This window comes from Mustela erminea, chromosome 7, assembly GCF_009829155.1.
Source record: "Mustela erminea isolate mMusErm1 chromosome 7, mMusErm1.Pri, whole genome shotgun sequence".
Classification (NCBI taxonomy): domain Eukaryota; kingdom Metazoa; phylum Chordata; class Mammalia; order Carnivora; family Mustelidae; genus Mustela; species Mustela erminea.
In genome coordinates this window covers 135,381,347-135,397,262 of record NC_045620.1, presented here as the reverse complement: position 1 = coordinate 135,397,262, position 15,916 = coordinate 135,381,347, and the positions used below count along the sequence as shown (strand labels likewise).

Here is a 15,916-nt window from a genome sequence, read left to right as displayed (position 1 = left end):
AGCCCTCGGCGCGGCGGGCGGAGCGGCCGGGCCCGAGCTGCGCGGGGCTGCGCGCGCGGCCCCTGCTCCCGCCGCCGGGCCCCGCGGGCGGCCGACCCGCGCCCTGCGGCGGCTCCTGCGGCTCCTGCGGCTCCTGCGGCTCCTGCGGCTCCTGCGGCGGCGGCCCGCGCCCCGGCGCTTCCCTTTGTCCGCGGGCCGGGCGAGCTGCGGGCGCGGCGGCGGCGGCGGCGGCGTCCGAGCGGCCGGTCGGAGCCCGCGCGGCGGCTGAGGCGGCGGCTCCCCCGCGGCCGGCCGCCCGCGCCCGCGCGCCGAGGCGATGCCGGACCAGATCTCCGTGTCGGAATTCGTGGCCGAGACCCATGAGGACTACAAGGCGCCCACGGCCTCGAGCTTCACCACGCGCACGGCGCAGTGCCGGAACACCGTGGCGGCCATCGAGGAGGTGAGCGGCGCCGGGCGGGCGGGCTGGCGGCCCCGGCCTCAGGTGGCCCCGCGGCCCCGCGCCCTGCCCGCAGCCCGCCCCCGCGCCTGCCCCCGGCGCCCGCAGCCCGGGAAAAGTTTCTTTTCCTCAAAATCTGACGCGGCCGGGTCCCCCCTGCCCGACACAGAAGCCCTTTGTTCCGTGTAGGTGGCTCCGAGGAGATGGCTGATGGCTACCTTGGGCCTTTTTAAGACCCTCCCCACCCCCCGGGCTCTTTTTCCTCGCGGGGCCGGGGGCCGGGCGGCTCCCCGCGGCGCGGCCAACTTTCGCTGGGAAGGCGGGGTGGGCGGGGAGCGGGGACCCCCGGCGCGGCGGGGGTCGTAGGCTCGCCAACCCTCCCTGGGCGCCCATCTCCCACTTGTTCTGGAAGAGCTCCTGGCCGCAGCCTGCCCCGCTGCAGCCGTGTGCTCCGAGCCCCGCTGCAGCCCTCGCCGCCTCTGCCCCGCGGTCGGGCGGGGGGAGGACCCCGGCTGTCCAGGAAAGGTGTGCACACCTTAGCCGGGGAGGCCTGAGCGCGTTCTCGCCGCGCCCGGGAGCCGAGTGCGGGGAGCCGTGTGCCGGGCCGGGGCTTCTGCTCCCAGGATCTTTGATAGCCTCCCCCAGGTGCGTGTGTCTCACCTGCTTGAACCCCTGATCGCCTCCCTCCCCATCAGCCTGGAAAAGGCCTGATTTTAGTCAAGTGCTTTCAAGGTGCAAAGTCATCATGCCTAGTGCTAACTGGTAAGCCCTCCACATCCTGCGGAGAGAACACTTGGGAATGAACAAGCTTAGGTCCACAATCCCAGCAGCCTGCGGGGAAGGGCCGAGTTTCTGAGCCCAGGGCCCCCGCTGGCTGTGTGGTGTGGGGCAGCTCCTCACCTGTCTGCCCTCATGTTCCTTACCTAGCAAACGGGACTAGTAATACCTCCTTTCCCGGCGTATTAGGAGGGTTAGAGACGCCGCCGTGTGTAAGGTGCTTCGACTCTGCTTGGCTCGTCATAGGTAATCGGTTTACCAGCCACACGTGTGCCCGTGTAGAATAGATGATTAAATTTCATTTGGCCAGAATGTCAAGTTACAGCCTTAAAATGGGGGTATTGTAGGGATTTTAGAAGATGGTGATTGGGCTAGAGTGAGTGAGGGAAGGTCACCCCAGAGCTTTTAATTAAGTGATGCCATTAATTTTTTTTTTCCCCCTCTTGAACAAAGCAGCTGCTGTTAGGAATTGTTTGGGGGGGGGGAATCCAGAATGTTTCCTTTAGTGAGAATTTTTTTCTTTGTAGACATAAACAGTCAATAATAGGCAAAATTATAAGTAATAGATTCAGCATTTTGAATGTTTTAAGTATACCTAGGGTATTGTCTGGCCCTCCCTCCTTCCTTGTCTTCTTTTTTTGGTGGAGGAGGGCTTCATGTCAACCTTTTGTAGTGAGTTCTGTAATCCCGCATCACTTAATTCTGCGTGTGTCAGCAAGGCATAAAAAATAAAAAGATGGCTTTGAAAGAAGCAGATGGGGATGACCCAAAGAAGTTTTCCCAGAAGTACTGGTTGAAAAGCAAGGGGAACATTTTCTCGGTGTTTTGAGAATACACTATTAATAATGTCTATGGAAGAATTGCAATAAAAAAAGTAGCTGAGATGGGGCGCCTGGGTGGCTCAGTGGGTTGGGCTGCTGCCTTCGGCTCAGGTCATGGTCTCAGGGTCCTGGGATCGAGTCCCGCATCGGGCTCTCTGCTCAGCAGGGAGCCTGCTTCCCTCTCTCTCTCTCTGCCTGCCTCTCCATCTACTTGTGATTTCTCTCTGTCAAATAAATAAATAAAATCTTTAAAAAAAAAAAAAAGTAGCTGAGCATTTCCTTAGGCAAGGAAGCTGTACGTGATGCCTTAAAGAAGGCTTGACTGTGTGTAAAGTTCTGTTTCTTTTCCCCTTTGCAGTTTGTCACTTAAATATTACCACTGGCAGATGCTGGGAAGCTAGGCAAATAGGAATTGCTCTTAAAATGGGCATCCCCTTCCTCTGATTAATTTTAGTTTGCTGTGTATAATTTCAAAGCTGGGCAGGAGATTACCCAAGAGCTCAGTGACTGAGCTGATTAAAAAGAGACCGGATTTGGTCATTTTATTAAATTGCAAGCTTGTTCCATGTTGTCGTCGAAGCACATGAATTTTTTAAACTCTCAAAAATGAAAAAAATTGAAATCGTTACAGGTCTGTCTTCACTTTAAGTAAAGCCACTATTCATAGTATGATGATGAAATTTGTGAGTTTGGATTTATGAGGTAACTCCATCTGAAAGGTGTTTACTCTCAGAAATCACTGTGGATTCCTTTAAAGAATGCTCTGTTCCCTGGTGTTCAGTGTTCATTCCCATTACCAAAAGTTTTTCTGTATACACTTTGATTAAGAAGTGATGCCCACATATTTTGGTTTTCAACAACCATCTACTTTTCATACTGAAGTGAGACAAAGAGTGGGTATTGTGACTTCTTATTCATTTAACAGAAATAAAATAAAATTCGCAAGCTCGTGACTCCATGTTTAAATAGATGAGTCGTGAAATGAGCAAATTAATTGTAAACTGATAAAGCTTTGTGAACCCATTATTCCCCATACAGGTTGTGTCTGATAGAAATCACTACAACTGCAGTGTGCTTTTTTGCTACACATACCTGCGGCTGGACTGTTAGTAGTTACTGGGTCCCTATCTTACACTATAAATGTCACATTTGTTACATCTGTTTCTCATCCCGGCTTTATACATGAGGAAATTGAGACTCAGGATAATCTGCTCTAGGTTATAGAGCCTAGTAAACTGAAGAGCTGGAATTGAACTTGGCTCTGTGCTGTTTTCAGAAGTGTTGCTCTTTCCCGTTACTTTCTTTTTTAAGATTATTTTAAAGTAACCTCTACACACAAGGTGGGGTTGAGTTTACAACCCTGAGATCAGGAGTCGCCTGCTCCACACGTGCTCAGTCGTGACTGAGCCAGCCAGGTGCTCCTGTTTTTTATTACTTCTAATAATGCTGAATTCTCAAAAAAAAAAAATGCTGTTTTCTCTGAATTCCTCATTTTTAGATAGACGTGAGTTCAAGTTCAGACTCTACTACTTGCCAGTTGTCTGAACTTCAGTGAGATACCTAACGTTTTCTCACTTGCCCCAGCACTAAATGCTAGATGACAATACTTCTCTACTTCAGAGAGTTGTGGGGAGGGTCTACTGAGATAATCCACAGCGCCATACCCGACAGACGACTAGTAAATGCTAACTACTTAACAGATTATATTATAGTTAATCCATGGAAACTGGTGAGGGCTTTTGCACCAACATGGGATTTTCATGGGACTTAGGTAGGAAGAGTCGGGGAAATGGATTAATGGTTGAATGAGTTAAGTGAATGGAAAAACTATGTCTGTTAACTCATGCTTTTTTTTTTTTTTTAACCAGTTTGTTGTCTTGGCAGCAGGTCAGCACATAGCTATGTTTTAAAATATTCGCCTGGTGATCACTTTCTCTGGGTGAAGTAATTATTGTGCACAATTTTAGCAAAGTCTGCTGTTACCACTAGATGGAATCTGCCCTGTGTTTTTGGAAATAATGGAAAAAAATAAGTAGTTGTGGCATAACTCTGAAAAGTGAGCTTTTTCCCCCTTTTGGGGAGGGTGTTATTTCTGTCTCAGTTTCTTCGAGTCTCTAGGCTCTTTAAAATAGTCTCAAAATTGGAAAAAATCGTATATGTACTTGGAATATTCGTGTTTATAAAACCCTCCTGTAGTGCATCATCCATTCTGTTTTGCTTATTTGGCTTTGTTAGATATGTAGTTTTAAAAATAAATTTGATGTTGACTCGTAAGTATTAAAATTTAATCTACTTCCTTCCGGGGCCATAATTCTCTACTATGTTGTCCTTGGTTACCTTGGAAATCTCATTGCTGTCACAAGCACAGGGTTCTGACTGCGGGGTAAAATGAGCATCTGGGCTGCCCAGATTCCCAGGGGGCCTTGCTGTCCTTGGGGCCAAATGCCCCTCCCAGCAGTTAGAGTGGGAACCTGGCCCATGTGTTCTTCAGGCAAGAATGTGGTTCTGAATCTTAGCTGTTCGTGAAGAGGGCTCTTCCAAATCCCAGCCTACCGGATCTTGGGTCTTTTGTCAGAGGACATCATCTTTTTTTTGCCCATGGGTTTGAGTTTTTGGAAATGAGGTTGTGTGGTCAGATAGGGCCACCTTATTTATGCTGTGTTCTGAAACCTGGACTTAATGTGTTTGGAAATTTTTGAGTCATTTAAGGAGGAAATGATCTTCTGTTATGTAATTCCCCCCCCTTCCCGCAATTCAGTTTCCCTGTTTCTTGTGATTAACAGTGGAAATACTAATGGTACTCCTGGTAGGTTGCAGGCTCTGTCCTGCAGTTTTCATTGAGTCTTGTTGCGCGCTGGGTGATGGGAACGGAATAGCAAGCGGAGTAAGTTCTGTCTTTTGAAAGAACCTGCAACTGAAGACAGTGAAGCAGACGTCTTAGAAACAAATCCATGCAATAAACCAAGTTAGTGTGAGGGCTTTGGCTGTAAGATTGTCCAGCACCGCGGATGCCCGGGGATGGCATTGGTCAAGTGTGCTTGGGGCTGTGGTTAGGAGGGCTTTGTATAGTGTGTGACTGAGTCATGAGGTGAAGGTGGTCGTCGGTAGGTTACCACATGCTTTAGTCACTGAAGTCGCAAAATGGTCTGTGTCTGCCTCCCTGCCTTAGGTAAATATTAATCCACTCCTGAGATGGTGGCCAACTAGGCCTCTGATGGGATTTTCCCGGTGTGCAATTTATAGAGCGCTGCTCAGGCCAAGAATTCGGAGGGATCTGTAATTCTTCTCTTGGGCTCCATGTTTCTAGATACTGCTGCCTTTCTTCATGGAGCATATACATCGTAGGCCTGTACTCTCTAACATGGTAGCCTAAGGTTCAAAATTCCATTCTCCACTGGACTAACAGAAATTCAAGTGCTCTGTAGTATCGGTGTGTACGGACAGTGTAGATTTAGAACATTTTCATCCTTGGGGAAAGTCCTGTCGGACAATGCTGTTTCAGACCCTTGCAGCTCAAGGTGGGGCCCACTGACCAGCAGCACTGGCACCCCCTGCCAGCTTGTTGGCACTGCACAATCTCAGATCCCACCTAGACCGGGAGCTGACTACGTTTGACTAACATCCCCAGCTGTATTACCTGCATATTAAAGTTTGAGAAGCACTGTTCTTCTAAGAGTGTGACTCCGGGTGCACCTTGGAATCACTTGGGGCTGGGGTTGTGGAGGGATTTTGTAGAGCACAGATTCCTGGGATTTTGTAGAACACAGATATCTGACTTACTGGTTTGGGTGGGGCCTGGAGCACTGGCATTTTTAAAGCCTTTCTGCAAATGGGGTTGGTAATCCCTGCAGTAAACAGATAATCACGTAGTGTAATAGTGTAAGTGACAGTACCGTATCAGTGATAAGTGATAAGAAAAGTTGAGTGGAATTCAGGACTAGAAAGGAACTTGGAAGATTGGGAGACAGATCAGGAAAGGTCTCTCTGAAGAGGTGACATGAGAGCAGAGCCTGGAATGCAATGAGGAAGCCAGCCAGGGCAGAGTTAGGATGGAAGAACAGTGTGTGCAGAAGCCGGAAGATGGGAGCGGGCTGGGGCATTTCAGGACAGGAAGAAGGCGGTGGGCGAGGAGGGAGGGACGAGGGTGGGCAGGGCCAGGTCACACAGGCCTCCATGGGGTTGGGAGGGAACTGGACCTTGTTCTGCTGGGATGGGAAGCTAGCAGAGGGTTTGGGTAGGAATGACATGATCTGATTGACATTTTACAAACGTCACAATGATTGTTCTAGGGAGAGCAGACTGGAGAGGAGAGTGGGAGACTAGTGGGGCTGGGCGTCTGGTGCAGTCATCCAGGCCAGCGGGGTCCTGGCCCCCAGGGGCGGCCTGGCGGAGAGCGTGGTGTGCTGGGGAGACGTGAGCAGAACAGACAGCCGTCGAACCCGGTGCACCCAGGCGACCGGGAGAAAGACCCCTGGTGTCTCTGGCGAAGCCGAAGCGCTCTGCTGCTGCTTTGTGTCAGCATCGAGGCCGGCTGTGTGCTGCCAGCCTCGCCTGTTCAGGAACTTCTCTTAGGACCAGTCCTGAATGTTTCTTTTGTTTCACGGCAAACCAGGGTCAGGGAATATTAAAGCAGAGTTACGTCGACCTGGGCTGGAGGGCCGTGCTGGCTTCTCTCTGTGGTTTCTAGGCCGAGGGTGGCCGGTGACACTTTCTTGGCTGTGTCAGATGCCTGAGATCCTGTCCCTGATCCAGCTCCCCAAATGCTCCTCTTTTCCCTACTAAAAAGAGGTGCTGAGTTCACCTCGTCACTATCCTGCAATAGGAACCTGCCTCCTTTGCTTACACTGGATTGTGTCCTCTGGCCTTGATGCTGTTGCCGGGGCCCTTCCGGGTGCTTTTGTACCATTATCATTTTATCACGTGCATAATGTTGTAGAATAAATGGGCCATTAACCAGAGCTGGAGTATTCCAGCTGGATTTTTATTTGTATTTGGTTTTGTTGAGTTTATTGATTCCTAAATGTATGTTGGGCCCCTACCAATCCATTGTCTCTGTCAGGGGCCAGCGTTGTGCAAGTGGACTGGGCTAGCTCCGTCCCCATAAGCCACTTATATTCTCATCTTTTAGGTGCAATTATGGTTTTTCCTCTTAGCCTTTTTTGTGCCATAGACCCCTCTGATACTCTGAGGAAAGTCGTGGGCCTTTTTTCAGAAAGACGTCTTAATGCATCAAATACAATACAGAGGGATTCAAAGGGAACCAAATATACTGAAATACGGTTAGCAAAATCTTTGCAAAATCTGTCATACCGAGATATACTTTTTTTTTTAAAGATATACTTCTTTACTAAAACATTAAATATCAAGATTTGGTAGTGAGTCTAATAATAAGTTCTTTATTTTTGAAATACCGATGAGTGTAAGCAACACTGTAAGATATTTCAAACTCCGAAGTTATATTAATATATCTTTTATTGGAGTCACAGATGCTGCTAATAGAACCATGGCATGTTGCTTGCATTTGTAATTGAAGAAAATGCTAAATTTCAGTTAGGGACGAGTGAAATGCAGATGTCATTCTTTTTTTCCAATCCAGGTTTATGGACCCCTTGAATTCAGACAAAGAATTCAAGGCTTGGTGGTAGGATTCTTTCAGTTGTTTTTGGACGGAGAGATGGACTCTGGAACAGTGCTCTTTAAGCAGGCTTCCCAGTCATCATCGCGTCGTTGGGCTGAGCGGGTTCCCCGAGTCCAGCTGAGAAGTGTTCTGCCGGAAGCCAGTGTTAAGGTGATCCCGTAACAAAGGTGTTGGGAGGAACGGGGGTGCTGGGTGGAGCCGTCAGCTGTGGTTTGGCAACGATTGGTGGACCTGCCCGTTTTCCGGGTTGGGGCTTGGGAGTTTCTTATCCGGTCCCATAGGTTCATTCATGCACTTGGCGGTTCTCCAGGTTCAGCAAGACTGTGAATGCACCTGTGAGGCCTGTACTCGGGCCCTGAGCTGGGCTGCTGCCCTGCAAGCCAGTTCCCCTGTTTAGACCTTCCCTGTTTGACTAGCACGTACCACACACTCCTTGACTCTGTAGGGCACGCTTGTCTGTGAAGCAGTGGGACGTTTTCAGGGAGCCGCTGCCCAGGTTTGAAGGGAGCCCTCCCGACCGCTGTCCTTGGTGAGATGACGTGTTGGCAATGATGCGTGCGCCTGGGATGTCCGCAGACGCCTGAAGTGTTCTTATCCGTCACTTTTTTCCTCTCGTCTTTCTAGCGTTGTTGGCGTGCTTACTGCGTGCCCGACAGGCTTTAAGATCTCTCCCTGTACTACTACCCTGTTTAATTATTACAAAACCCTATGTGATTCAGAGGACCTATGCTACTTTACCAAGATCGCAGAGCAGGGAGAAGTGGAGGCAGGATTCCCGCTGAGGCGTCCTGACCGGTGAGCTGCTCCTAGCAGCTTCCTCTGTCTCCCCTGGGCCCCGAGAGGCTGTCTGGGCTGATGCCATGTGGCCAGCAGCACCCCTCTTGCTGTTAGCGATAGTGTGTAGCTTCGGTTGTATTTCTTGAGTGGCGGCTTCTGGGAGATCCGTCCTGCCCTTCTGCTTCCTCTCTGTCCTTGTTGCTGGAGAAATGGCTTCTCTTCCCTCGCTTCACTGCTCTGCCGGCGTGCCCAGCCCTGCCGAGCCAAGTGGCCCAGGGCTCTGCTCACACCCTGCAGGAGGCCTGCCCTACTAACGGTATCATTAATGATGTCACCTTTCCGCTCGATCCCAAAGATGGTTTTGTCAGTGTGATTTTATACACAGATGCTGTCCATAAAATCAGGCGGCCGATGCGGACAGCTCCCTCTAATGATGGATGTCCTTGTCTTTTAGGATTCTAGCAAGGTGATCAGGATTTAGAGGCCTCTTTCATGAGCTTCCCACAAGAAATCACATTCTTATTTTATATATATATATATATATATATATATATATATATATATATTTAAATAATAAATATATATATTTAAATATATATTTATATATATATTTTTATATATATATATTTAAAACTGCAACAGTGGCTGACATTTCTTTGAGTCTCAGGCCTTAATTGTGTCTTAAGGACTGTGCTGTGTTTTAAATTGATTGAATTCTTTCAGTGATCCTTGAGGTGGGTCCGGTTGTCTCTGTCTCGCGATTGAGGAAGTCAGGGTGCAGACAGGTCACCTGGCTGCCGCTCCCCATCCCACACCGCTCGTTGACGGCACCCTGGGCCACACGCTGACATCAGTCTGGCCGTCCTGGCTCTCACGCCTCTTGGTCCTTGCGTGCATCACCTGACTTCTCCTGCTGGTGTCTCTGTTCCTCTTAAGGTCTCTCGGGGGTCTCTAGTGCAGGCTGATCACCGTAGACCTTCTGTGGGCTGGCCCCCGTTGTTGCTGACTTAGAGGACGTGTGATTGCCCGGACAGGACCATCAGACACTGGGCCCCGGGGGGGTGCTGGGCGTCAGAGCTGTCTATGAAGTGACCTTAACTGCCTTGAAGTGAGTGAAAAGGAGAGATCTGGCTTCCTTAGCGCGGAAGGACTGAAAACACTGTTGCGGCTCTGTGTAAAGGATGCCACAGCCAAGCAGGCCGGGGGATCAGAGCCGTCCGGGTTTCCCTCTTTGTCAGCAAATCTGTGCTTTGAGAGAAGGCCACTGGAGGGTGAATCACAGATATGGCGTGTCCAGGCAGACTCGGGCTGAGGCTCTGTTCCCTGTTGCCAGTCAGGGGACTTGGGGAGATTCTGAGAGGAATGGGGGAATCTCAGTCCTCGTGCCGGATCGATTCTGCCGATAGCCCTGACCTGTTGCTAACCAGCTCGTGGACCCCGGGCCCGCGTTTTCTGGTCTAGCCTCAGCGGCCTCATTTGCGGAACGGAGAGCAGGATCAGCTGAGCTGCGGGGCTTCTCCAGCTCTTAACAATTCTGTGTGTCCAGCCGCCCGCAACACAGCTCACCTGCCTCTTGCCACTCTTTTCTGATCACCTGCTCTACTCTCGTTCCCTTAGCTGTTCACGCTCATACTTTTTAAGAGGTTGGAGGTGAAAATAAGCTTCACCTCTTACATTCCCCTTCGGAGAGTCCCTTCCCCAGAAGACCGCTGGTGTCATTCAACAGTGTCGTTGGTTTTTGAGCTGCGATGTCATCAGGTGCAGTTCTAGTTCAAGTTTGGGGCAAGTGGGGCAGTATTGTTTGCTCCCACCTCTCCTGGAGCAGCAGTTCTTGTGGTCTTTGCTGCGTGTCTTGGTCTGTTGATTCTGTCCCTGTCTTGCTTTGCTTTGCTGGTGAAAAGCAGGTTGTGTAAATGATATAACAGGCTTTTGTGCTCATTAAATGATTTGGACGATTGAACGTGAGGTAAATACTGGTCTTTTGCTACCCGCGTTCTCATAGCTTTCCCCTAGGTTTTGGGAAGCCTGTATTTTCCACACTGGAAGCTGCACTCTGTGTTATGAAGTCCCGTGGATTTGTTAATATGATAGAGTGGAGAAAGAGCACTTGTCAAGGAGTTAGAAGAGATGATTCTGGTTCTAATTTGGTCTCCACCTTGCTTTATGACCTTGGCCAAGGCACTGCCCTGAACATCTGGTCTCTAAATTGAGAGGTTGGGATTAACTGATCTCTGACTACTCTCTCCAGCCTGAAAACCCCACAGATCTTTGCATTACATATATTGGGTTTGAAAGATTCTAGGATAAGCGGTGGCAATAAAAATCATCAAGAAATGGCTAATTTGTAGTCCTGAAAATAAAGTGTAGGTTCTGAATTGTATTTTCAACTTGAGTTGTTTTTTTTTTTTTTAAAGACCTTTCTGTGGCTTCCTGGAATGTTTATTTGTTATTATTGTTGTTGTTATAAATTGAGATACAAATCACATATCATAAAATTCACCCTTTTAAACTAATTCATTGATATTTTATTTTAATCACAAAGTTTTATGTCCTCCACTGTCCAGTTCCAGAACATTTTCATCACACCAAAAAGAAACCTCTTATCATTACCAGGTACACTCAATTCCCCTTTCTGTCAGCCCCTGATAACCCCTGATTTATTTTCTGTCTCTATGGTTTGCCTATTCTAGACATTTCATGGGATTCATCCATTTTTGTGCTTTCTACACATCCTTGTCAGTGCATGTTATTGATATATATATGTGTGTGTGTGTGTGTGTGTGTGTATTTTTTTTTAATTTAGTTTTTTTTCTTTTAAACAAGAGGGAAGGAGGAGGGGCACAAGGAGAGAGAGAATCTTCAGCAGACTTCACGCCCAGCACCAGAACCTGACGCTGGGCTTGATCTCAGTACCCTGAAATCATGATCTGAGCTGAAATCAAGAGTCGTTTGCTTAACCAACTGAGCCGCTCAGGTGCCCCTGTTGTCTGTCTTTTGTTTTTGTTTGTTATGATGGCCATCCTTGTAGCTGTGAACTGGTATCTCATAGGCTTGATTTGCATCTTCCTAGTGGATGATTTATGGTCCTGAGCATTGTCTCATGTGCCTGTGGCCATATGTATATTTTCTTTAGAGAAATTCTGCTTCAGAGCCTTTGTCCATTTTTAAAATGGGTTATTTGTCTTTACTGTTGGGTTGTGAGACTACTTCATATATTCTAGAAACTAGACTCTTAGCAAATATGTGATTTGCACATATTTTGTCTGGTTTTGTGGATTGTCTTTTTACCCACTTGGTGGTATCCTTTGAAGCACAGAAGTTTTTAGCTTTGCTAAAGTCCAGAATATCTATCTTTCATTTGTTCTTTAAACTATCACCTAAATTACAGTCACAAAGATTTATACCTATATATTCTTCAGAGAATTTTTTAGTTTTAGCCTTGACTTTGAAGTCCCGGATCCATTTTGAGCTAGTTTTGTGTATGGTGTGAGGTAGGGATCCAGCTTCATTCTTTTGCATGTGAATATCTAGTAGTCCCAACACCATTTGTTGAAAAGAGTTCTTTCTCCATTGAATTCTCTGGGTATCCTTTTTAGAAATCACTTGTTCTTTGATATATGGGTTTATTTGTGGACCCTGAGTTCTATTCCATTGATCTTTCTGTCTGTCCTTATGCTAGTACCACACAGTCTTGATTACTATAGGCTTATAGTAATTTTTGAAATCAAGATGTGTGAGTCCTTAAACTTTGTTCTTTTCCCAAATTGTTTTGGCTATTCAGGGTCCCTTGCATTATTATGTGAATTTTAGGATTGACTTGTCAATTTCTGCCAAAAAGCCAGCTGGGATTTTGATGGATTTTGCATTTAAGCTGCAGATCAATTTTGGAAGTACAGACATTTTAACAACCCATTTTTAGCATTTTCTCATCTGTTACCTTGGGATGTTTTTCATTTATTTAAGCCTTTAATTTCTTCTCTTTTCTTTTCTTTTTTTTTTTTTTTAAGATTTTATTTATTTATTTGACAGAGATCACAAGTAGGCAGAGAGGCAGGCAGAGAGAGAGGGAGGGAAGCAGGCTCCCTGCTGAGCAGAGAGCCCCATACAGAGCTCTATCCCAGGACCCTGAGATCATGACTTAAGCTGAAGACAGAGCCTTTAACCCACTGTGCCACCCAGGTTCCCCAAGCCTTTAATTTCTTTTAATGATGTTTTGCAGTTTTCGTGTACAGGTTTTACACTTCTTTTGTTAGGTTTATTCCTGAGTGTTTTATTCTTTTTGATGCTATTATAAATGGAATTGTTTTCTTAATTTCCTTTCTGGATTATTTATTAATGTATAGAAATATAATAAACTTTTGTATATATTATATCCTGCAATCTTGACGAGTCTGTTCATTAGTTCTCATAGAGGCGTGTGCGTGCTTGCGCGCCTTAGGATTGTCTATATTTAAGATAATGTCATTTGCTAATAGAGATAATTTTATTTCTTCTTTAACAAATCCTTTCATTTCTTTGTATTGTGTAGTTGCTGGATCAGTTCCTAATCATCCTTAAATGCCCAGTGAGTTGTGCAGAATAGGGGCTTGATTACTTTGTGGGATGACTGACTTTAGAATTAAGAAAACATTTTGTATGTATAGCCAAAAGTCCTTATGTTTAATTTGTTTTGCTCCTTCTCATCTGGGCTCTGAATATACTAAGGAAATTGGAAGACTGGTCTGCTTGGTCTCTGGTTGCAAAGTAAGGTTGGGCTGGTAAGTGGGTTTCTGATACCTGCCTCGCTCAGCCTGAATGTTCAGCAACCACCTGGGAAGTTCACGGCCCAGGAGACGGCCTTGTCTGTTTCTGTAGCAGCAAATTCTGAACAGCCCATTGTCTCTGCTGCTTAACGTGGCTTTTGTGTTGCTCCTTTTGAGAAGCATCATCTTGATTTGTTCACCGCAGAGACCACTTACTTTTTGACAGAAGGTAATTGTTGGGATTCCTGGTTTTCTTCTCACCTTGTGAATCTCTGTTTTGGCACATAGGAATGAGGTGTGTTTACTGCTGGAGCTGTTGGGCTGTCAGAACCTGTGGCTTTTCTTTGGCTTGGTTGTGGCTTGCCAGGTCGCCAGCTTTTGATTCAGAAGCGGTGCTGCCGGATCGCTTGCCAGCGGGAGCGGCCCGCGGTAGAGACGGTGAAGGAGACAGAACAGCCCTTCACCCTTTCACCCTGCTCTTCCGTTCTCCACGCTCCTGTCTCTGTCGTTTCCTTGGAACCAAGTTGCTTATGCTGCAATTTAGGTGGTGTCTGAAGCTTAAAATTCTCTCCCTCTCCTTCTCCTCTGCTTTCTCTCCTACCTTCACTCCTTCCTTGTATTTCCAGGCCTGAGGGGCCGCCTTGTGTTTTCTTTTTAGAAGATGATATTCTAGCCAGAGGGGACTCAGGAGGGAAGCTTTAACTGGGATTTCCGGCCGAGGCCTGCCTTCCTACATCTCTCCAGACCCACTGGTAAGCTGCTGCTTTGCTGATGACATTTAAAGTTGGCCTTCTTTCCTGCCATACTGCCTCCATTTTCCAGAACTGGGTTTATTGTTCTGTGTTTTAAAAAATGATTTATTATCTTATGTAGCAATGTGGAAGGAACTTAATTTTTGAAGTGCACAGTTTTTTTCTTTATGGTCCCAGCAAAGTAAAGGAGGCTTGATTGATCTTAGGACAAAATTGCTTTAGTCATAGCTAATATGAAATCTCCTAAGGGCTCCTGTTTTATTTGCTCTTTTAATTTATGAATCACCTTGTGTCTCCTCAAGCGTCTGTGCATGAAGCCAGTGAGCCTGACACGTCCCATTCTGGGCTTTATTTCTGCCCTGATACAAGGTGAGCTGCTACAGGGTTCTGACGCTGTTCGATTTGGGGTTGGATTAGGGAGTACTAGTGTCAGCCAATGAGTGTTTCAGGATTTTGTTACTGCTTTTTTCCAAAGAAAAATACAGCATTAGCTTGAATAATTAAAGCTGGGGACCATAACTGGGAAGTAAATAAAAAGACCCCCCAAGTAAGTGTAAAGTAGCTGCTAGGAACCCCGTTTTGTTTCTCTCTAGGTCATGTCATCCTCAGGGTTCTAGAAAAGTAGTAAAACAGAAATAGCAGAGACCAATGCTCAACAGCTGAGGCCAGTGGAAGAGGAAAAGAGAGAATTAGACTCTTGCCGAATGTGGGGCCACCCCTGCTGCAGGAATTCCTGGGGCTCCCACGATGCTATGGCAGAGCACGAAGAAAAGTCCAAGTGCCCTCTGCTGCGGTGGGCAGGGAAGCATACGGTCCACTGAGGAGAATTTGCATGAAAATAGCTTCTGGGTTTTGTGGTGTAATTTTGATGAGCTTTAGTTTCCTGAGAAAATTAATCTATGTAGAACACCTTCTTCCGTTGGTGTTGGCCCAAATGAGGCCTTTGGTATAGTTTTCAGGATGGAGTTTGGGCCGTGGGTAGCCTGATGTAGAAATCTGTTTCTGGGACACGCAGACGTAAGTGGGGACAGCCCTTGGCCCTCAGTTGTCTGCTCTTCAAGAGTGTGAGAAGGGGGAGAATGAGCCATGTGGTTTCCTGTCCGACCTCAGAGTATTTTGGCACTTCCTTTTTGGGGTGAGGGAGCTTCCAGATCCGGAGTTTCCCCTGCTTGCAATTCCGAGCTCTCGTGTTGGACCTTCACGCCAGATTGTGCCTGGGATAAGGCGTAAGTGTTACTTCTCTTTGAATCCTCAGCGGCCAGCATGGGGCCCGGCGCGTAGTTCTCCAAAGTGTCTATTGAATGTGAGAGCGCGAGAGTGCGGGTAATTGTTTTGATTCTGTGATTTTATTATCTTTCCCTTCAGAAGGTTTTCTGTGTATTTAGAAATAAATTTCTTTTTACTTGCCAAGTCAAGATTGTCATGTCATCCTTTGAAACAGGAAAATCTTTTTCAGAGTTATCAGGATCTCTGCTCTAAAAAGCATCCTAATTAATATCTAGTTTCTTTGTTGAAAAATATATTAATCATGTCTTTTCTTCTGTAAACCCTTCCCTCACATCCCCAGTCCATCAGGACCACTTTCTTCTCTGAATTCTTAAAGTAATTACTCTCTGACTCACTTTGTTGGTCCCTTTTTATCCATCTGTCCATTCCTCTGTCCGTCTGTCCTTTGATCCATGGGTTGATCAGTCCATCTGTCCGTCCATCCATCCATCCGTGGCACAGACCTGGGATGTCTCAGGTGCCAGAGCCTAAAGTGTTCTGCATGTGTGGAGTGTGGTAGCCCAGCAAATGTGGGTGCTCTGTGTATGCTGGGGGTGGCCTTGCTTCCCTCCTCAGTGCTGACATGCTTCTGAAGCAAGAATCTCGTCAAAGGAGGACACAGGAAGGCGTAGCTTGAGGTGTTGTGGAAGTCACAGCAATGCAGTTTAGGTTTAGGGTACTTGGAGCTGCCCCTCTCTGGTCAA

At 47.1% G+C, this 15,916-nt stretch overlaps 1 protein-coding gene across 8 annotated transcripts in view; it reads left to right on the top strand.

Moving 5' to 3' along the window:
- Positions 1 to 235: 235 nt before the first annotated feature.
- Positions 236 to 15,916, top strand: part of ASAP2 (ArfGAP with SH3 domain, ankyrin repeat and PH domain 2) — a 166,966-nt gene continuing 151,285 nt past the window's right edge. For 2 of the 8 annotated variants that reach the window (XM_032353377.1, XM_032353374.1), the window contains exons 1-2: positions 367 to 442; positions 13,853 to 14,315. Coding sequence is in view for 4 of the 8 variants with exons in the window: in XM_032353369.1 (XP_032209260.1) it covers positions 317 to 442 (126 nt within the window). In the remaining 4 variants the exon portion in view is untranslated. Of the gene's footprint in view, positions 443 to 13,852; positions 14,316 to 15,916 lie in introns of all 8 variants that reach the window. The other 6 variants (XM_032353375.1, XM_032353369.1, XM_032353370.1 and 3 more) reach the window with 6 other exon arrangements.